The following is a 23158-nucleotide window of genomic DNA, read 5'->3' on the forward strand; positions in this document are numbered from 1 at the left end:
CAATTTGTCATTTTAGTTTGCCCAGCAATTTTCATTAACAAATATTTTATAGTGGAAACATTCTGATGAACTGGAATTGTTGATCTTCAAAATGCAACATGCCAATGCAAATCAGCATTTACGAAATTATTTTATGGATGTTGACCTGAGGAAGTTATAAGATCCAGTGGTTGACAAATAATTCAAACCGGATGTCAACAAGCCTATACATATACCTAATCGAACTAATGTATACAGCAGCTGTCAAGTTGTAAAGCAACGTGCGACGTAACACTCGTATGAATTGTGTATCAGAAACGCACAAAGAAAAAACCTGCACATACTTTTGAAAATGACAAGAAATGCCCAAAAGATGCCATCTACTAATGTAATACACACATCCACACACGTCCGCCACTTTACACTAACTTTTTATACATTGAACATTAATATACATATTATGCAAACTACGTATTATACAAACTCGTATTAAAACTGGCTTCTAAACCAGAATTTAAGTAAAGAGTGGCTTAAACAGCGTTGCTTGAAGAAAACTGCTTGCCGGGCAGAACAAGTGTTGCTACACGAAGGGAAATTTCCGTTGGTGCAGGGAAATCTAGATCAAATTTTAGGTAAAGGGTGGGGCAAAAAGAAGGTAACCGAAACATGGAAATGAGATATAACTTACCTTTTTTTTGCACCACCCTGTATAATGGGAGATTTTATGAAAAATATAGAAATTGCCGGAAACTTTGAAGTGGTCGGGCTTCTGTTTTTGTTTCACTTACATGCCTGCATTAGTGTTTTGTTTATAGTACCTCTAATTAATCTAGATGAGATGTATAATAAATAAGAATTCTTGCAGTAAATCGGGTCTAATTTTCAGAATACACCACTGCTCGGATGCATACATAAAGGCTTGTTTTCGAAAGAACGTAGCATTATAACGAGATCTTACCGAGCAAAGCGTTGCAAAGGTTAGGTATTGAACTTGCCCTCCACGCGCTGTGAAACTGTCCGTATTCAAGATTTTATTGGAAGAAGGGCCTGCCCCGTCTGAAACTCTATTCTGCCTTCTATTTGGATGTATTTATCCTTTATTGGGCCTATTTATTTTTCATTCTAGAAACATTCACGTGACATCACTTGTCAACCAATAACCGTTCACTACATCACTGTAAATATTGTATGGCAATTAATGCGAGGACCTATCTATTGAAAAAGTTTGTGTACACTGTGCGCAAGCAGTGTTTAAATAACAAAATGATCAACGACGGACGATTTATATCATCCGCGTTTTTGTTTGTATTTCGTTATTTAAAGTCGCGGATTTAAAATTGTAAACAAAATCTCAATTATCTTTCATCTGCTATCGGGTATGGAAACATAAGTAATTTAAACAGCATAAAAATTTTAGGTTTATTGTTTTTCTTGTTTTGTTTGTTCATATTTCGTGTAACTTATACGGCGTTTCAGACTGCAAAAGTGGTGTCTGTTTTTCGATTTTCTACATTGCATTTTTCTTCATATAGATGACCCAAAATAAGAATTGAGAAGCATTGATACGCATGTTTTTTAAATGACATTTCTCTACACTAAAATCAGCAATTGTTCTTTCATCAAGCTTTTAAATCTTAAAATAATACATTAGGCCTACTATTTGTTTTTATGAAATTGCATATCGTTGAAAGTTGTGCCAACAAAATTGTGGTTAACCCTTAAAAGCACAATATCGGCCCGTGAGGCCTGGTATTTTAAGAAACGTAATATTTTATATTTCGTATTCTTATAGAACATTTAAAGTTTCTGACATATTCAACTACGTAGATATTCGTTCACACTTCGAAGCCATTTTACAATATATTATTTGATTTTGTATATTCAGCTGTCTAATGTTCACCCTAAAAGCAGAATGGTTAGGGTAAAATGTACATATAAATAATATACACACAATGAAATAATAATTTAAAATTGTAAAGGGGTGACAATATATTCAGTTGAAGATTCAGAAAATTTTAATGTTCCACGAGAATATGAAACGTGTTATAGCTCTTTAGCATAACTGGCTTCATAGCCCCCTCATTATGTTTTAAGCGACACAATATTAATTAATCATTAACATGTTAAATATATAGTTTAATATCTTTATCAGGAGAAATAAAGACACAACCCAAAGGAACCATTCTAATGGATTTTAATGAAAACACGTTAGTGTTTTTTATAGTTTATTCAGTAATTGTCAACATGTGCTGTACAGATGTACACATCAAGGCTGTGGTCTGTTAAAACTCTGCCAGGGCACTAATTCCGAACTGAGTTCATGGAGCTCATGTTTGCTCTTGCTGCAAGAGACACACATACACAAAATTAATGTACTTTCAGGTTGAAACGTGTGAAAAGTAATGAAACACGGTTCCCTTATGATATTAAAACAGTTGCTTTAACAACTTGAAAACTTGCTTGACATTATCTTATAATTTTTAATAAAACACTCACAATGCTGACCAAGGCAGAATTTATTGTCAAATAAGCACAGTATAAACGTGACGTTTCAAGCTTATAGCAAGGTCTCTTTCAGACTGAACCAAATTCATTTTTCATTTCAATTAAATTTGAGCTTTGCCATCTACAAATATCTATATGGACCACCTTAGTTCGGCTTCCAACTCAGCTCACCTGAAAATGCAATAAGTAAACCTGATTTTATTATGCAACAGCAATATAATTGCTAATGGTTTCAAAGATAATCTAATTTAAAAATTAACATATCATCGTGTAACGTCATTAGTTTTCAAGAACTGTTAAGCTGTAAACTACCTGTTCAATTCCATATGCAAGGTGAATAAATATGAATACAAGAACTGATATAATATACGAAAAATGAAGGCTTACCTGTACTTATTACTGCTGCTTGTTCTGAAAAGGACAGAGAGAATAAATTAGTACAATAATAAGCCCAACATTCTAATTTTCATACTTTCTAAAATCGAAAATTGATCATAATGTGCATAAAATCTAAACTATGCACCACGTACCTGAACACATAGTGGTAAGAAAGAATTAATGATAGTAGTAATGATAGGGATATGTATAGTCATGCACATGTATAAATCGAACATTATATAAAGGGATGATATAAAAGTATAATTGATACAGACTGAAGGAAGAGTGTAACCATTATCATGTATTTCAATTTAGAATTTGTCAGTTTAACAGCTTCCTATTTGTATTTGCGACTATGAGAATGAGTGATGAGTATGGAATTGATGAAAGGATATTCACAAAGAACACGCATATCCAAGCTAGGACTTGACAACAGTTTTCCAATTTTTGTTCAAGATTGCACAAAGCAAATTCATAATCGTGAAATCAATTAGCCTGATTAAGGGAGAACAACTAAAGCTGAAACGTCACGGTTGAAGTCTAAATTTTGGCTTATATATTCTTCTGGAACGTGCCGATGTTAGTTTCCTAAGGTAGAGTTTTAAACTCTCGAACGATTTGTCATTTGTGTTGGGAGACGATGACAGAATTTTACGTAATGTTCTTAGTTTTTTAAGAAGTGTGGGCCTTTTACACTGTTTATGAGGAACTTTGTAGACTATCTTTGCCTTTTCTAATGTGTTGCTTGTCCTGTGCAAATCCTTTCACAACTTCCACTTTAACCTTTATCAAGGTGCTCTTTACACCCCTTTTTAATTTTAAGATAAGGGTTTTAGATAAATGGATATTTCCTCACATACTCAGAAGGGTGCAAAATGGTCATATGTGCCGAAGTACCCAAAAACTTTAACACAATCAGTAATTAGTTTGATTCCATTTTAGTGAGACTGGCACACAATACGCAACATAAACATGAATTGTTTAGGTATATCGACTGTAAAGCAAGGATGAAATCATTTTAGAGTTAGAAAAATATATATACTATTATACTGTGCATTCATTGTTTGGTTTTTTCTACCCCCTTCATTAATCGTAACGGTGAAGAGGAATGGTGAATTGATAAAACAAAATGTGTGGTCCATGCCTTATACAGAAATCGAACTTAAGCGCTTTGGGAACACAGCCACTGATGCTGATGAATAAATATCCAAGCATAAATTCTGCAGAAATTATGCAGAAAAACAGATGGTAAATAGTAAAAAATAAAATAGGATAGGGTGGTACATTTTCGATATAGGTACTGTTTCTATCACCCGTTCTAAAAAGTAGAATATTTTGCTTCCTGTTACTGGCAACGCTGATTTGAGGAGTGAGGGTTGTTGCGTGGGGTGTCAGGTGTGTTGTGCAGAAACATCGAGAAATTCTACGGAAAACCACTAGAACCAGACGTAATTTTGTATGGCAAGGTGAGTACGTTGTAGATAGAATTGGTGCTTTGTATATAAACGTCTGCCTGTTATTTTGCGTGCCCCGTTTTTATACTTGAACGTAGGACAGCGAAGTTCAGGTCAAACGTGGACAAGCATGTGGTGGCTGTAGCATGTGACATGTGTAACCATCTGATGAGAGATGAGGGAACTACAGAAATATTTGTTTCCATGCACAAAGTGGTACATATTCGATCGGCGGAAATGGTACAATTTCGATCAGCTTGGTATACAGTTGGAGTTCCATTACCGTAACGCGTGCAACACATTACTTCACAAAGTATGGAAGTAATGCTAGAAAGAGAATGAAAACATCTTCTACTCATTTAACAAGCAACAAAAACTTGTGCAAAACTGCAACCAATAGGCCGACTAAAAAGAGACTGTTCCCACCGACAGAGAAACAAAAGAGCAGAGAGACTTCGTCAGCACGGAGAAATAACGATGATGTGTGTGCATTTTGTAATATAAGTTATTGCAGTGTTGCCTCAGAATCTAAAGAAGACTGGATACGGTGTCAGAGCTGCAATCGTTGGCATCACGAGTAGTGTGTTGGCGCTAAAGGAAAGAAGCAATTCACCTGCGGCAAATGCCTGTAATGGCTGTAGACACAACGGACTTCCTTTCATGATAGTAACAGCAAATTAAGGAACACACGTCAATAAATCCTTGTGACTTTTTCATGTTAAAGATAGACCTATCTATAAATATTACGTAAAGATCTTCCTCTGTTTAAAATCTTTCTGCTTTGTATATTTTTAAACCATAGTACAAACATAAAATATTGTAATGTAGCAAAAAATTAAAAACTTATCTCCCTAATATAATATCCGAGTAGTACTTAAAAGGTAGCCTAATATTAAGAGAACGGAAAAAATACTTTAGGCATAGCTATACATACTTTTCCTATATTATGAATCATGTAACAATGAGTAGTCAAACAGAGTTATTAAACTAACAGAACATGCAGTTTGTTTTTATTTTGCTCCAGTAGGCCTACGCCATAGAAGTTGCACTTGTAGTATATATTAAGGATACTCTTTCGTCACTAAATGTTGATCCAAATTGTACCGCACGGTGATCCGATTTGTACCTACCCAGGTACAATTCTGATCAAATTTTATCCGACCGAAATTTCGTTCTGTTGTCTACAGTAGCAGAACTAAAAATGTCATGTTATGCGAGTGTCTTTAGTAAAAGTTTAGCATTTCATTGGCACAAAAACTGTAATTTTGCTGCCTATATTTTTCAAGTTATATTGAATTTAATTTCTTGTGATTGAAAATGTACCACCTTATCCTATGCTCTCTTTAGAAAGTCTGAAATGTAGCCTTGCAGTATGCAAGAATTCTCACCTACTACAACACAAGCCTTTTCTTGCTTTTGTTTTATTCATAATTTTAAAAATGCGTTTCAAAATCACTTGAAATCTGTGTACATTTTTCTTGCATATCGTAGAACCATAAGTTAATATCGCAAAAAACGTACCATGCCTGTATGTTTCATGAAACATTCCTTCATCTGGTAACACTGTTCGCAATCGTTGGCTGAAAATGAAAATAATTTTATCTTACTTCCAAAACAAAGCATTAAAGGAGACAACATGATAATCTCCAAAATTAGTCATTATACGTGATAAATAACTTTCGATGACAACATGAAACTTCACTAGCACTTTATTTACAATAATACTGGACAGAGTATTTAAAATTATAAAATAACGCGGGGTACTACTTTAGATTTGTATATCTGTTACATCTAATGTAACGTATCTGTTATAAATGATAAACATTTTTGATAGATGAACTCACATTTAATATGAAACGTTACATTTATTATTATTAGATGCAGTGGGATTAATTTACAAAAAAATAATATTATGTTTAAATGAAAATAAACTATTTGTGACATTATAAAACAAAAGAAATATATATTTATCAGCATTATAACTCAAGCTAAATTATCAATATAGAACTCTTTAAATTTTTTAATTTCAAGATGCACATTCCTTATTTACCTGGTAAGTTACCACACTCTGCAACTGCCTTCTCGAATTTGTTCTTTATTGTGTTACTTTTCAGTGCCTTTTGGAAGGTTTGTTCTGTTCCTTGACGATTGAAACTCCCGTCCTTTATCTTTAAAAAAAATAGAAGAAAATGTTCACATGATGCATTTGTATTCCCAAAGTTCGTGGCCGAGGACGATCCAAGTAGAACGTAGTTACGTTCACAGAACTTCTCTGCCTTTTAAGCGATTATGATATCTGAGAAACTAATATAGTCTGATTACCAACCAACCAACCGAACCAGCCGAATTTAACCCAGATTTTTCTTTCTCGTTTCTTTCTTAAACTATAATCTTACACTCCCTTCTTTATTCTCATTACTAAACATTCTGCAAACTTCTCTCACTGATTCTTGACAGTTCTCCAAATTTCCATTATCGAACATACTAAAGTACCCGATACTTCCCAGGAAATCCCTCCCTACCTCTTTCCTTCCTGATGATGTCCCGGGTACCAACCGTCGTACCGATGTTCATCCCAGTCCGACCAACTCTTGCTGGTCTCCCGAAATTCTCCCTGCATCAAGCACCGCTCGATCTTTCATATCCCTTCCTAGTATTAATACTTACATCTCAAAGCCAGTAATACTCTCACTATTCAAACATAACATACTAGAACATAGACCCTGCTTAACATTCAAAGAATCGTGTTAATGTCCATCCCTCATCTCATTCATCAACACTAATGCACACGACACACAATAAAACTTATCCTAACAAAACATTACCCACCTAATTACATACTTATGTAATTTCGTATCTGTGTTCATAAATAATATTAATGTTAAACACTAACACATATTTACTTCCTAGTATTACTAAGCTTTATCTTAATCTTCTTACCTTGTAGAATGACGTAAAACCAACTTTGTTCAGGAAAAAAAATGGTTCTTCACACTGGGGCATTCATGTCAATGTCACAGTGAATTATTGTAATGAAAAATGTAAAATTAAGGATGAATCAAAGAAAAGCGGGGGAATCCGTAAAAATTCGCGGAACTGACAACCTGGGTTAATTTTCAGGTACCAGGGCATAAGCGCATACCTCCGAAAGTAGTTTGACTTTTTTTTTTTGATCCATCCGTATACATAAAAATAATAATCTTTCTATGTAACCATATCTTGTATACTGTTTAGGAAAAATAAAATTCTTGTCTCTGTTTAAAAAAAAGTCTGATTACATTTCTTAACTTCTGACTACATTTCATGTGTTCCCATTATATTTCATAGGTTCAGATTACATTTTACTAGTTCTGTCTACATTTTATAGGCTCTGGTTAAATTTAATAGGTTCTAATTACATTACATAGGGTATAACTACATTTCATAACTTCTGACTGCATTTGAAGGCCTCGGGTGTAAAACATGGTAAGTGACATTTTGGCCATTTCTGAGTTCATTAAGAAAAAGGCTTTTAGAAGCTATACTGTAGATAAATTGTTTTCGTGTTGTGTTCACCAATTTCACAAGGCTTCACTGAGTTCAATGCAAATTGTATGACATGGCAATTTCACTCGAAAATTGAAGGATGGCACATTTTACTTCGTAGTTCCAAAATGACCAAAATGTCACTTACCATGTTCTGACTACATTTCATAAGTTTTTACTACAATTTACGAACCTACGCTTTTCAGTTTTTTGAAAAGTGGAATATTGCAAGTACAGGCGCGGACATTTCTGGGTTATAATGAGTCAAGTTGAAAGCCTATGGAATTTTTCCAACCCAGGAATGACCGTGTATTACATAGAATTGGGATTTTTAAGAAGTCAATAAATTTGGTGACATGCATATGCGGATATGCAGATGATACAGAATGACACAATAGATCAGAAAACAGCCCGTATTCAGCCCAGAGGCGTCCAACGAGCAAAATAAAAAAAATCTTGCTCGCTTCCCTAGTATTACAACCGTTTATGCCAGAACAGATATTACATACAATTTTTTATTTATTATGTAGTATTCAAGGAGTGCAGGAAAGTTTGGAAACTCGAAAACGGCCAAACTCGGGAAATTTGTGTAAGGCATTTTGAAAGTATATAATACAGTTGCATTAAAGGACATAAACCATTATCAGTATTTATTAATAACACTTATTCGTGGTGTTATATTTAAAGCAAATATACATAAGTTTTACAATAATATTTTGTACTTACCATATTGAATTTCTCCATCATACACTTAACAAGGCACTGAAAGAAGAAGAATGATACATATTACAAATAAATAGTGTAAATTGTTCGCTAATTCAAAATAACTTCTATGTACTTCCAGTTACTTTCTATCGGATGTAATTATTTTTATTTTTCTTACTTGGTGTCATATTTCTGCAATCTTTGGCTAATGGCTGGAATCAGGATGAGTGATGGTTAATGAAAACGGCACAGGCCGGGATTCGAACCTGGGAACTTCAGCGGCGAGATAGCGAATCGACTACTCAACATCAAGCTTTTACGTACATGAATCTTCTCCAAAGTAGTAGCCGGTCCCGAGGCGGAGTGGTTAGCACATCGCGCTACAAGGCCAGTGGTCCCGAGTCCGAATATCGGCCTGGGCATGGATGTTTGTGAATGTCCATTCATCAATTTCATTACTCATCCCCATCTTCGCAAATTAGCCAAAAGTGGTACACTTTGTAGATGGCAGTTGATAACTTGAAACAATGGGATGCATCTCTACACTGAATTCTTCTCTTGCGATATTATTTTCAAGAGCATATTATGAGTTTTGGAAATCATATTACATAGCAGCTATACATTTTGTCAAATACGAAGGTCGATGGTGTAGCATGCGCAGTAGTCTCGTGACTGCGACAGCCAATCCGCGTCAGTGATATTCAAGCAGGAACTCTGGCAACTTTGGTAGTTTGTCTCTCAGTGTTTCTCACTCTGTACGGCCAGCAACCATAATATGTGGCAACATTTAATGTTATTTTCGCATATATACACTAGCGGCAGAAAGTTTAGACTCACCTATGAAATGTATTGTTTAAATGAAAATAAAATGCTATTAGATGAAACCAACCATCATATTTGAACTTGTATGGGTATGTTACACACCAACTTACACATAACACTGTATAGAAAAGACCAATTTTTCACAAAAATTTAAAAATATTAAAAAAAGGCATCAAAATGCATTTTCATCACACTGCCTGTTCGTCAATGTGTCCTCCCTTCATTTGATGATAGCTTTACATATGCGTGGCATTCTTGCTGCGAATTTTTCTAATGTCTCTGTTTTCATACCTTCCCAGGCTTCCAGTATACACTGCCACAGCTCCTCCACAGAGCTTGGGGTCCTTGCTTTTGCCTTCCTGTCAAGTTCCTCCCACAATAGCTCAATTGGATGACAAATCAGGTGATTGGGAAGGCCAAATCATTGACTGCAATGCTTCTTCGGCTTCCTTTCCTGCGACATATTGCTTATACACTTTTGATGTGTGTTTAGGGTCATTATCCTGTTGTAGAACAAATCCTCGACCAATTAATCTTGTCCCGCATGGTATAGCATTGCGTGAAAGAATACGATGATACTGTTTCTGTCCCAGTGTTCCTTGCACTCTCACTAAATCACCAACCATATTGTTACCATAACATTCCCATATCATGACACTTCCTCCTCCATGTTTCACTGTTGGAATAATACAAGCTTCCAGAACTCATTATCCAGGGCGGCGACGAACGTATTGGCGGCGGTTAGAACCAAATTTTTCATATTTTGATTCATCCGTCCAAAGTACTTGCTTCCATTGTTCGATGGTCCAGTTAGCATGATCTTTGGCACACTTCAGCCTTTTACGCTTGTGTACGGCTTTCAACAATGGTTTACGAACTGCTACTCGACCAAATAATCCAGCCGCACGCAGACGACTTTTCACTGTTGTGACAGACACTGGTTGCTCTCTTGTTTTATTTATTTCTGCGCATATGTCCACTGCCGAACGCCTTCTGTCACGCTTACTGAGGATGACAATGTGGTTGTCCTCGACGATAGACGTCTTCCTTCGACGCCCACAGCGTGGCCGATCCTCATGACTGCCAGTTTCCTCTCTTCGTACAACTGCTCTACGGACACAGCATTCGGAAATGTGTAATTGTTTTGCTATTTGTCTGTTTGACCGTCCAATTTCCTTATATGCACATGCCTTGGCCCTAATTTCTTGGCTTATATTAGCCTTCTGTTGCCGGTAAATGCGAACTTGTTCCCGCCTTTACGTCCAATTGGTCACTAATACTTCACAAGGTTCAAATACACATAGCACGACAATAGCAGGTACTGTAGGTTAAAATTACACACAATCACTTCTGGTATAAGTACCACTGACCCCACAATAACTCGTCAGTAGGCTGATGCAACCAATCACAATCAGTAATATCATTGCAACGTTGATGATAGCGAGAATGTATTAAAAGACAGTGAGAACTTGTTAAGAGCATACCGATAACAGAGGAAAAAGTTTATATTGGGTTGGCGCGAATGAAATGTCCGCTTTGACGTCTGGTAGGAAACTCACCTCAACAACACAACACAGGGACTGACTGAGGTCACGGGTCTAACGTCGTAAACTCTCTATACGTCCAGCAAAGAGGCTGGAGCACCCAGACAGTCAGGAGGCAATGTGTTGCTGAACAGGGTCGTCTGAAAGTGCACCATGCAGAACACACAATTGCGAGTGATTTGTCTTTACGAATTCAAACTGGGACATTCTGCTCAGCAAGCCGCCAAAAACACTGACAGTGCATTTGGGTCACGAATGGCAATTGAACGCACCATTCACAGCTGGTTTGTCAAATTTCGTTCCGGTGACACAGCATTGCAAAATGAACCCAGTGGCCATCGACCAACATCATGTTCGGATGAGCTCCTCAGGAACGCCGTGGAAGCGGACCCTCGGAAAAGTGTTCGTGCCATTGCAGACGAGTTAGGCATACACCATACCACTGTCGTTCGGCGGCTCCGTGCGATCGGTAAAGCGAAAAAGTTGGACTCATGGGTACCACATGATTTGACACCGGTCAACAAGACTCGCTGTCTGGAGGTGTGCAGTTCTCTGAGAGTAAGGAATAACCGGGATGGTTTCCTGCATCGGATTGTCACTTCAGATGAAAAATGGATCTGCTATGACAATCGTAAACGATTAGGACAATTATTGGATCGTGATCAACGTCCAGGGCGGTTTCCGAAACCACCTCTCCACCCACGGAAAGTGTTGTTGCTGGTATGGTGGTCTATGGTGGGTGTGATCCATCATGTCTTTCTCAGGCGAGGTGAAACCATCAATGCAGATCGTTACAGTGCTGAACTCCATGAAATGCACCGCAAACTTCGTCGCAAGCATCCAGCAATGGTCCACATACATGGTGTCCTCATGTTGCACGACAATGCTCGCCCACATGTCGCACAAAGGACGGTGCAGGCTCTCCATGAGTTGCAATATGAAACCCTTCCTCATCCAGCATATTCTCCCGACCTCTCTTCCATTGACTACCATCTCTTCCGGCATCTCGATCACTTCCTGACAGGGAAGACCTTCGCTGATGATCGGACGGTGCAACATGCCGTTGAGGAGTTCTTTGCGTCGCAGTCTCCAGACTTCTTTCGCGATGGAATCCAATTGTTGGCTGAGCGATGACAAAAGTGTGTGGGTGCAGACGGCGACTATTTTGATTAACCAGGTATTGTAGTTTTGATTTTTTTGGCCTTTGGCAATGACGCACCTGGGCCGGACATTTCATTCGCACCAACCCAATAGAAGAAGACTGCACACTGATATTACATAAACATCATTCGATAATTAGATTAAAATTTCCAAGACATATCAAAACAGCTTTAAAAACAATGTATAAATATCAATAGTGAAATTCCAGCTGTATATATATATGTCCCAAACTTTTCATTTCCGGCGCCCTCAGTGTTTCAAGATTTTTCCGCTGCTCCTAAGTCAGAATATAGGCCTATCTTACGCTTGCAACGCTCGTTAGTGTGGTTAGGTTGCTAGCTTTAAGTTAAAAAATGAACACATATTTCAAATTTAGAAACATTTTACATGTAAAAGGTAGCAAATAAGCACATATTTGGAATAAGTGTCATTTTAGTAAAACTACTGGAACATTTCGCGGCGTTTCTGTAAGCCAGCCAAGGCGCACACTTTGGGAACCACTTATATATATATATATATATATACGAGGGTCGTTCAAGTCAATCGGGGACTTTCTTTTTTTTTTTTTTAAATAGAAGAACAAATTTCAAAGTGTGGTAACTGGATTTATTTTTCCACATAACCTCCTGCTACAGTTATACACTTATCCCAGCGTTTAACTAACGACTGGAATGTTTCGGCATAGAAAGATTTATCATTACGGCGGAACCATTGTAGGACAGCATTCTTCACTTCATCATCAGTGTTGAAATGTTTTCCTCTAAGGAATTCCTCCAGGGGTCCAAACAGGTGAAAATCACTTGGCGCTAAGTCAGGACTATAGGGGTGTGTGGTAATATCTCCCAGCCGATTTCCTGGAATGTTTGGAATGTACGTTGAGCGGTATGCTGTCGTGCATTGTCTTGCAAAAAGAGAACACCCTTTGTGATGAAACCCGGACGTTTCTTCCGTAAACTCTTATGCACATCACGCAGAACACTGCAGTAATACTCACTGTTGATAGTATAGTATTGATACTTGCAATTTCACGACAGGTTATGCGACGATTGTCCAGGATCAGCTGCTCCACGCGCTGAATATTCCCAGGAATGACTGGCGTGGGCTGTGATCCACCACGACCGGGATCGTCAGTAATAACGATACGGCCATCTTTGAAACGCTTACACCATTCAAATGTCTTACTGCGACAGAGTGTCTCATCACCGTACTGAGCTGAAGTCTTCTGTAAATTTCAGCAGGTTTTCTGTCCTCGTTCACTAAAAAACTTCATCACAACACGCTGTTCCATGTAGACGTCCACACTGTTGTCCGCCATCTTGAATAACGGTCTATGCAGAAGCGCGGCAAGTAAGCGCCGCCTACCAGTAACAGCACACAGTTGCCAGTTACTACTGCATACAAAACTTCCAGCCTAGGCGTCTATTTAAACCTGGAAAAAAATAAGTCCCCGATTGACTTGAACGCATAAAAAAAAACACATATTTACGTTCCTCACTTACCTTTACTGGTTCGGCAACTTCCCCACCTTCTTTAGCGGTTTTAATTTGTTCTGAAAAAGAAAAAAAATAGAATACATTTGTTACAGAACTCTCTTCTGAGATATACTCTGTCCCGGACACCTCTGAAGCTATAGCGAACGAAAGCATGTTTCTGTGCGAGTGGTAACTCGAGAGGGCTCGATCAATGAACGCGTGAGGGGAAACGGGATTGTGTGGAGGGGGAAAGGGACTGCAGTTACCACCTTATGCAACAGTGTGCTGTGCTTCTCCCACTCGCTTTTTACTCTTCTCTGACGTTATGCGCTGTCTTGCTACTGACGCCGGGATGTGGCGGTAGACCAAGAACAAAAAATAATCTCTTAATTTTTTTTTCTTGACGCTACGGTGGTTTATAATTTTGATACGGTATTTAAAACATTTTCAAATGCTAATTTGGAAGATTAGTAAAACACAATCTTAAATCATGAATATCGTGGTGTAATGATAAATGTTTAATGTAATAGACATGTAAAGAATTTACAAGTTAAACAAAACCTTTTCTTTTTTTAATTTTATTAAAAATATTTTTTAGTAACCTAGCATCAAAATATGAGGTTGTAGTTGCAGTTAAATTCTGTGTCCGTAGGAATGATAGAGGTATCCCTCTCACATCCGTTTTGAACGTGTCCTTTTTTTAACCGACAATAGAAAACACATAAAATATTTATAAGTACTTTCTTGAAACGAAGGGTAGCAGGTGCTATAAAACACTCATGCACCGTATTATATTTCAAGCTTATATGCATTGATTGATTGATTTGTTGTTTTAACTCCACTTTATGCACAGTAAGGTTAATCGGGACTGGACCTACAGTTTAAAGTGGGATCGAACCATTATGTGTCTCTACCGGGACCCCTTGATTACAAGGCGAGACGCTACCACTGCGCCATCGGAGAGGCCCTCAAGCTTATATGCATATGTATGCTTATATGCATGACGCTATCTGTCACCCAGCATCTAATGAATGGGTACTTAGGCACAATCCTGCACTCTAGATAAATATGCAACTAAATTGTCACCAAAAGTGGTGTAACACCCTATTTAGTGAAAGCAACACCTTGACTGTTAAAGACTTGTACACGTGCTGCTGATAGACTGACTGTCTGTCCTATTGCCGTCACTGTTGGAGGAAACTCAGTTGCATAGAGTGTAGAGGGAGGTGTGGTAAAGGCAGCCAGAGCATGGTGCTGATCACATCACCTCCACAAATGACGAAGATTGTCAATGCCTTCACGGCACGTCGCAATGTGCAGGGTGTAGGGGTTACCTTTCTTTCTTACCAATTTATATTTAGTTAAATACGTGCAATTTCTATACACTAGGAAGTTTGACATTAAATATGCTAATGATATCTCACCATCTGTAGCGCCGGTTGTCTTTTTGCATTCCTCCTTGTACTGTGACTTTTTGTCTCCACCCTACGAAAGAGACAATAAATATTAAGTTGTTTACTAGGAAGGTAGGTATTTTGTAGAAATACGAGGGTAATTCAAAAGTTATCATACGCTTACAACATTGGCATTCTATATTACGAGGGGCGATCAGGTTGCTCTGACCCTAACATAGAAAGAGCGGCAATAGGGTATCAATTTTTTTTTTATTTTTCAACATACTCCCCTGCAACTCCAATGCACTTTTCCCATCGGTGCTCCAACGCCTGGATACCTTGCAAAAAAAAATTTCCGACTGGTCCTCCAACCATGAGTCTACAGCGCTTATCACCTCAGAATCATCAGAAAATTTTTGTCCACGAATGTCATTCTTCAAATTTTTGAACAAATGGAAATTACTGGGGGCCAAATCTGAGGAATAGGGTGGGTGGGGCAGCAATTCGAACGATGCATCTGCGATAGCGGCTCTCGCAATGCGTGAGGTGTGGACAGGAGCATTGTCCTGGTGAAGGAGCACACTGCGAGTCAACATCCCACGCCTCTTTTTCTTGATGGAATCACATGATTTCTTGATTAGGGCACTGTAGTATGTGCCAGTGATGGTTTGGCCTCTTTGTAGATAGTCCACAAGAAGGACACCCGTGCAGTCCCAGAAAATTGAGGCCATCACCTTCTTGGCTGACGTTTGCACCTTGAACTTCTTCGTTGGTGGAGAATGTGAGTGTTTCCACTCCATGCTTTGTGATTTTGTTTCTGGGTCGACGTGATGGACCCATGTTTCATCCATAGTTACAAATCGGGCAAAGAAATAATCTATATCAGCACGAAAGTTGTCAAGAAATTCTTGACTGATGAGCACTCGGGTACGCTTCTGATCTGGGGTGAGGTTTCGAGGGACCCATCTTGCAGCAATTTTTTTCATTTGCAATTCCTGGGTAATTATGTTTTGCATAGTGCCATATGACAGGCCAAACATCTCAGCAACATGACGGATAGTGACTCGACGATCCTTCAGCACGACATCGTGGACTTTGTTAATGTTTTCGGTCGTCATGGCAGTTTTTAGTGCTCCACCTGCATGTTCATCCTCACAGGACTCTCTCCCACAATTAAACTCACGACACCATCTCTTCACCATACTGTATGAAGGACCAGGGTCCCCTAGTGTATCCACCAAGTCCTCATGAATTTTGGATACCGTCCACTTCTTCTTCACAAAATATTTGATCACCGCTCTCACCTCAGTTTTCTCCATTCTGGCACATTGACACAACTTCACTCAGTTAAACCCCTGTAAAAAGAAAACTGTACGCTACTCAGACTTGCAATTCAGAATGAAAGCATGTAAAGGATCACTAAACAATAACAAAATAAAAAATCAATCATAACGTCATTCCTTCTATGCTAGGGTCGGAGCAACCTGATCGCCCCTCGTATTACTCCTGTTTGAGTATGTTCCGCTCATGTCATGTTTTACAGCTACAAGTTTGTAGATTGGTTGCCAGCCTGCGTGATGAAGTGACTATGGCAGCGCGCTACGACGCCAGAGGTCTCGGGTTCGAATCCGAGACTTGGCATGGGCGTTCTTTAGTGCTTTATCAATTTCATCATATCGCCACTCATCCTAATCGTTGCGATTAATCAAGTCAATATCATAGCTAGTTAATGGCAATTACTTCCAAGAATGAACATTTGTTTGTGTGCATTATATTAATAAAAAAATAGTTATAAGTAGGGTTAGGATTTTCATGACTTATCATATTTTTTTGTGTAAGGGTGATGTGTTCCCTAAACATGTAGAAATTCATATTATAAAGAAACTAATTAAATTAAGGTGCGTTTTAAGGGCATATTTTGGCATATTTATGATAGAGCATATTTTGATGGATATTCGGTCATATTCAGCATATTTTTGCATTTTCAAGAAATATGCAGTCATTTTCGAAGTGGATCCGTTATTACTCAATTTTTACTCTAGAGTTTTTTGTTTTTTGCACTGCAGCAAAATCTTTTTTCATTTTCATTTGAAAATTTAGAGAAAGTGTTCATTGTGTATTGCAACTCAGCGCCCATAAAGTGAACTAAAAATAGTACGTATGTGAAAATATCTCAGCATTTAGATATCGATGTTTGAAATAGTCCAGTTTAAAGGGCATATTTTTCAAATTATAGGCCATATTTTGTAAAATTGTAAGTCATAAGAGCATATTTTATTTTGCATATTCTGGTGATTTTTCGGTCATAAAAATCCTAGTCCTAGTTATAAGTGTCCCAGAACTACATTTTAATTCAATTCAATTCAACTTTGAATCAACGTTTGCGATTGTACAGTCACCGGCAATAGAAATGGGACACCTAGATCCTGAAATTCTTGTTTACCTGCAAGGCGTTGTGTGTGTTGCCTAACTCTCCGGCGATAAGTGTATTTGAAATAGCAAATTTTCAATGGCAACTTCTGCCACCTCCGTAGAGTGAAGTGAATATTTCAGGATCTAGGTGTCAAATTTTTATTGACGGTGACTGTACATAATGTAAATGTAAGCATCCTGTTTCTCTATTTATATTTGTTTTAAGCGTGCCATTAAAAACATTGTATCCTGCTTCTGCAGTATAACGATTAAAGTCATGTTGAAACCAGCATGTTTCTCATAAAATTCTAGCCAACCTTTCACTTAAAAAATGAAATTGACTCCAAGGTTGCGGACTTCAAGATGGCCGCCATGTTGGTAACATACTACAAGTTTCCCCCTTCCTATATTATCAGGCTGCTTTATTGCAGTTTCACCATTCGTAATTTTGAATTGGTGTTTCCGTACTTATTGACCACTCTGTATTCTGTTCCACATTTACCTTATATTAGTTGATAAATTATACATTACAAATAACATTCTCTATTATTCATGGTAGGCCTCCCGGTAGCGTCGTCGCCTTGTAATCAAGGGGTCTCGGGTTCGATACCCTGTGGAGGCACAAGTGGTTCGGATCCAACTTTAAACTGTAGGTCCAGTCCCGATTAGCCTTACTGTGCATACAGTGGACTTAAAACACCAAATCAATCACCAAAATTAATTATCCCTGGTGATATTTGAAGGTGGATAAGTGGAATCCCCATCTCTCACTAGTTACTAATTTCGAAAATTTTGGAGACTGACTCTACATGTATAATTTACATAATATCACGATGTTTCCCGTGAAGTAAATGAAATTTTCTTCTCAGTGGATAGAGGAGACCAGGGTTCGTTGTGACAAAATTAGGATCTTTTTTTCTTTCGCTTAAAATTTTCATTATTTTCACATTTTTTGTCTTAAATGCAAGTGCATACATTTAGCTATTAAACAACCCCTTACTTTTGTCACACCTAGCCCCATATGTACTTTTTCACTTCTAACCCTTCAATCTCAACTTCAAGTTTAAATTTACTTGAATCAAAACCTCTCACTGACTATAAATAATAGAATTCTCAGCATATATTACTGCTGTTTGAGGCTATATTGAAAACTGTAGAGAAGATATAATATATTTACCACAGAAATTAGGTAAAAAAACACAAATAGAAAATACCCACCTAACTCTTCTCTGGGGAGAAGGACACAACTGGCAAACAATGGATAAGAAATGCGCGTGCCAATGAGCCACCACTGTCAACAACAAACGAATATCACTAATAGTTTCCACATAACAGTGCTTGTCACAACCAGCCCTCGTCACAACCAACCCCCCTCTCCTCTACTTTTTCAAACACCACACTTCTCTTAAGACACTTACCAATGTTTTGGATCAAGCTTGGGCAAGACACATGAAATAAAGACACATTATTTCATACTTAAAATTCTCACCTAAAAGATTTATTTTTGCAACACCTTCCTGTTGTAAATAAATATTGGAAAATTTAAAGAACTGACCTGTGCAACATTGCATGCTTCAAAGAACACGGCGGCTGCAACGAGAGCATAATGTAACTTCATGTCTGTTAAGTTTACCGTTCGAACAGCAAGAACGTATTAGAGTTTTGCGAACATATGTATATGATTATACACACTTCTTATCACAGATACTGATCAAGTATTTGATGGTGTACATGTCGACATACTTCATGAATACGGGTTTCGCGTGCATGATGATCAGATGAACTGCATTGTAATGCTTGCCATTCAGTCCGAGGTTTTACCAATGCTTCACGGATGTGAAAAAAACAGTGTATCCTGAATCTCGTTGCGAAAAAGGAACGCTTCAAGGATTTCCTTTTATTGTGTAAATGTATTGACATTTATATTGTCACGCACATCTACTTCCTGTGGAATTGCTGCTGTTTTACAGGAACGTTACACATTCCTAGTCTAAAATAGCTGAAGTATTTCTTTGCTAAGGTATTTCCTCTTGTGTACAATAACCTATTTTGCAAGTCCTATGTTAATGTTGGAAGAAACTGATTATGAAACATTCGTGATTCTAAACAGACTCATAACATGATTTCTAGAGTTTATAAATTACTGTAAAGGTTGCACTATACACTGGAAAAGCACTGAAAGCAACACGGGACATGTTCCCAGAAAATTCAGATCACATGTTAGTCAATGTGCAATTTCTCAGTGGTGGTAAAATAACATAGAAAAATTGTTGTAAATGACACTAATGTGGTTAAACTTTCAATATGACTGGAAATAAATGTTTTTTTGCCATGTTTAGGAGATTTAATTTTTTTTCTAAAGTTTTCTGATTTCTGTCTTATCTACACTTTCGAAGAATAAAACACGTGTCTTGCAGCAATTATATTATCATGTGACCTTGAAGTGAAAATTTCAATACTTTCATATAAAGATATTTTTTATGAAAACAATTTTCCCTTAGCTTTAAAACAAGTCCAAGATGAAAGTTATACCGTAATTGGAAGCAAAGTCATGAATTGTTTTATTTTACCTTGTAAGCACTTAAATTTTACATTGGTTATAAGGTTGGCAACCCTGCTGTATGAATACCGTGTAACACTGAGTGCTAAAATTTCACACATGTATACTTCATGTCTTCTACTACAATATCAAATTTCACGAAATTCTGAAATGGTCTGCTTCAAAAGTTCATTTTTTGTGATCATTTGGCCATATATCTAAATGTACATAAAATTTGTCTTAATGAAGATTTATTAATATAAACAGTTAGAAAGCCATTAATTTTATTTTTTAGCCTTTTAGAACATACAGTACTTTAAGCTTCAATTTAAAAGAAAATGGTATTTTGTATATAATATGTGACATTTCTTAAGGGTCATTTTCGTAATGAGAGCTTTTGAATATACAGGGTGACCTGTAATTAGATGTATTCCCTGAAAGGGGTTAAAGTTGAGGCAATTTGCAATAAATTTGACCATATGATACCCCGTCCGAAAATTAGTAGTTTTCGAGATAATCGAATTTCTATGTTTTTTTTTAAAATGACAGTTTTCCACATAAAAATACGAATTGAGAAAAAACAACTCATTGTATGGAACTTATTTCAGAGTTTTCTGATAACTAACAAATAAGTGGTTGGTTGGAAAAAAGTTTGTCGCAAATAACAATCACATGTAAATAACATGTGGGTCTAAACTTACAAGTGGTGATAAAAAAATGTACTCTTAGTTTACTTGGCAACATATTAATAACAAAAATGGCATGACTTAAATTACTTCCTTGCGTCATCTGCTATCCAACATGGTACAAATGTTGCTCACATTCACATTTGTGTACAAGAAATAATATTTCATTCATCTTCATGTTTCTGGAATCAATGAACAATACAATTAAAGAACATTACACGTCTTGCTCAAAGTGGGCACCTCCGTTACGAATGCAGGCACGCAGGTTTTTGCGGACATTTGGTCTCGTAACTCGTGTTGTGATGGTGAGCTTGATGTGTTGACCAGCTGTTAAGATCCTCTCCCTGAGCTCTTCTTGCGAGTTTACCGGTGTCTTGTAAACTAATTCTTTCATGTGGCTCCAAATGTAAAAGTCGCAAGGCGTCAAATCGGGGAATCGAGCCGGCCAGGGAATCGGGCCGCCTCGGCCGATCCATTTCTTTGGGTAATTTTTCATCGAGCCACTGTCGCACGCCCAGGCAGAAGTATGAATGGGCGTCATCGACAATCATTTGATCGAGCCATTTTTCATGCCCCAAATCTTAAATGGCATCACTTATGAACATTTCTTGAGGAACGGGATGGCAATGTTGTTGGAGGATGTGACTTTAGCTACAAGATGTAACATGATTTACCAGCATGATGGCTGCCCAGCTCGATCCCCCGATCGATTTGACGCCTTGCGACTTTTACATTCGAGGTATGGGCTTAAGTCCTGAGTAGTGTAAATTAGTGGTTTCAAAATAATACTTAGTAGGCATCGTCTTTTAGCCTCTTTTTTTATCAATTGAATATCAGTTTTTGACATATTTTGACATATTTTGACAATTTTTTGTCGATGATTTAGCGTTTAGCGATGTTTTAGTAAAATTTCCCTTTTTTCCCACTCATACTTGGTAGGTTTGCATTTGTATCCTCTTTTTTTATCAATTGAATATCAGTTTTTGACATATTTTGACAATTTTTTGTCGATGTTTTAGCGTTTAGCGATGTTTTAGTAAAATTTCCCTTTTTTCCCACCTCACACTTGTAGGTATATCACGATCTTACGTGATATAACTTAACCTATTTATTTTTTTTATTACGTGCTAAACTACACGAGAGCCTCTACGTGCTTTGACCTACTTTAGAGTAGACCCAAATAGACAGTTCAGCGCCATTAATTGAGGTTCAGTGTTGCCAACCCACCCCAAGAAAATTTCACCATGGTGATATTTTACAGGCGAAGCTAACCTACAATTAGGAGTTGGCAACACTGACTAGTTGCTTCACAAACCTCTTGTTTTTTAAACATATGATATTTCACAGGCGAGGCTAACCTACAAGTTACAAGTTGACGGCGTAGCCTTCTATAAGATGACAGGTATGCAGTAAGATGAAGAAGACGACGCCAACTGGCAATAGCGGTGTTAATGCTTCCTCCTCTCTACCCCCCAACCCTCTTCTTACCGGGCCTCCTCCCTTATGGCGGGAACCCAACGTGTTCTGGCGCGGTCCTTTTTTATTTTTTTATTTTACGACGTTTTACGGACTAAACTAACCTGCAATGAGAGAAAAGTGGACAGAAGAAAAGCTCTGGCATCACTTTTTAAGCTTTTTTTTTTACCTCCTGCTCTTATGCTAACCTCGCCCTTTGACCTATATTTTTGAAATGACTTTCCTATAAGTCTGCTGTCTCCTCTCACTGTAAAGGTCCCCTCAGTGTAATCTACTACGACCTTGTACTATCAGCGTAATCTACCACGATGTGTTTTTTTTTTTAAAACTCATGTGTGATCTTCTACAATGTGTGGTACAAATCTTTCAAGACGTTCAACTTGTTTTCCAGAACCGTATAATGCAGCACCAAGTAATTGATGTTGCAGTGTATGATGAAGAAGGTTGGGATGATGCAGCAGAATCGATAGATCAGACCCCAGCCGAGAAAGTAATGCGTGTGGAAACGATGCTGGGTCGTCCACGTGAATTCGTTCAGAATGTGGCTGTCGCAGACGGTGTTCGGAAAAATCGTTCGCAAGTACATGGCCGGATCCTTTCCGAAAACCTTCTCGAAAACGTGACGCTAAGCCAGAGCGTTGATGCAGTCGCTTTTGAAACTAGTCAGCTGGGAGCGGACAGATCGAGCTTCCTCCCCAAATCTAATTGAGTCGCGTGCCTCTCCACGAACTCCAAATAAGCCTTCGCCGTGGGCTACACGATGCTCGTGACGATCTGATCGACCGAGTCCGTCGTGCGATATCCCTTGTCGAAGTATTCGCCCCACGCTTTCTTCAGGATCGTGAGCAGAAAATTTCTCTCTCGCACGTCTATGGCTGTCCTCAGCCCTTTAAATTGCACCTCGTCGCTGTCGGCCAGCTGCACGACGTACTTTTTCTTGGTCAGCGCGAAAAAGTTTTTTAATACGAATTCGACCTTCACCCGCAGTTCGGGAACCAACCGCTCGTGCAGGTGATCGATCAAGCTAGCCTGATCGCGTTTATCCATGAGGATGAAAAGCGAATCCGTGTCCATGTACATCATGCGCGGTCGCTGGGGTTCGAGGG

The 23158-nt window shown here is 38.0% G+C and overlaps 1 protein-coding gene across 2 annotated transcripts; it reads right to left on the reverse strand.

Moving 5' to 3' along the window:
- Positions 1-2198: 2198 nt before the first annotated feature.
- Positions 2199-19080, reverse strand: LOC145980767 (general odorant-binding protein 56h-like). 2 transcript variants are annotated; one of them, XM_083113833.1, is made up of 8 exons: positions 18907-19079; positions 14970-15030; positions 13573-13622; positions 8568-8603; positions 6367-6484; positions 5838-5896; positions 2872-2895; positions 2199-2321 (listed from the first exon to the last, which is right to left on the reverse strand). In XM_083113833.1, the coding sequence occupies exons 1-7, from the start codon at positions 18967-18969 to the stop codon at positions 2881-2883; spliced, it is 402 nt and encodes a 133-aa protein (XP_082969959.1). In that variant the 5' UTR covers positions 18970-19079; the 3' UTR covers positions 2199-2321; positions 2872-2880. The 2 variants fall into 2 exon arrangements, with proteins under 2 accessions (XP_082969959.1, XP_082969960.1); XM_083113834.1 differs by lacking the exon at positions 2199-2321 and adding an exon at positions 2502-2655 and having other exon boundaries at positions 18907-19080.
- Positions 19081-23158: the final 4078 nt, after the last annotated feature.

Source organism: Lepisma saccharinum, chromosome 28 (genome assembly GCF_977018435.1).
Source record: "Lepisma saccharinum chromosome 28, izLepSacc3.1, whole genome shotgun sequence".
Taxonomy (NCBI): domain Eukaryota; kingdom Metazoa; phylum Arthropoda; class Insecta; order Zygentoma; family Lepismatidae; genus Lepisma; species Lepisma saccharinum.

What these genes read in the sequence shown, in the direction of transcription:
- LOC145980767 (XM_083113833.1), bottom strand. Translation starts at nt 18,969, where the DNA reads ATGAAGTTACATTATGCTCTCGTTGCAGCCGCCGTGTTCTTTGAAGCA. An exon ending in AAGTTGCCGAACCAGTAAAG is followed by an intron (nt 8,604 to 13,572) that starts GTAAGTGAGGAA and finishes TTCTTCTTTCAG; the next exon opens with TGCCTTGTTAAGTGTATGAT. An exon ending in TGATGGAGAAATTCAATATG is followed by an intron (nt 6,485 to 8,567) that starts GTAAGTACAAAA and finishes TTTTTTTTAAAG; the next exon opens with ATAAAGGACGGGAGTTTCAA.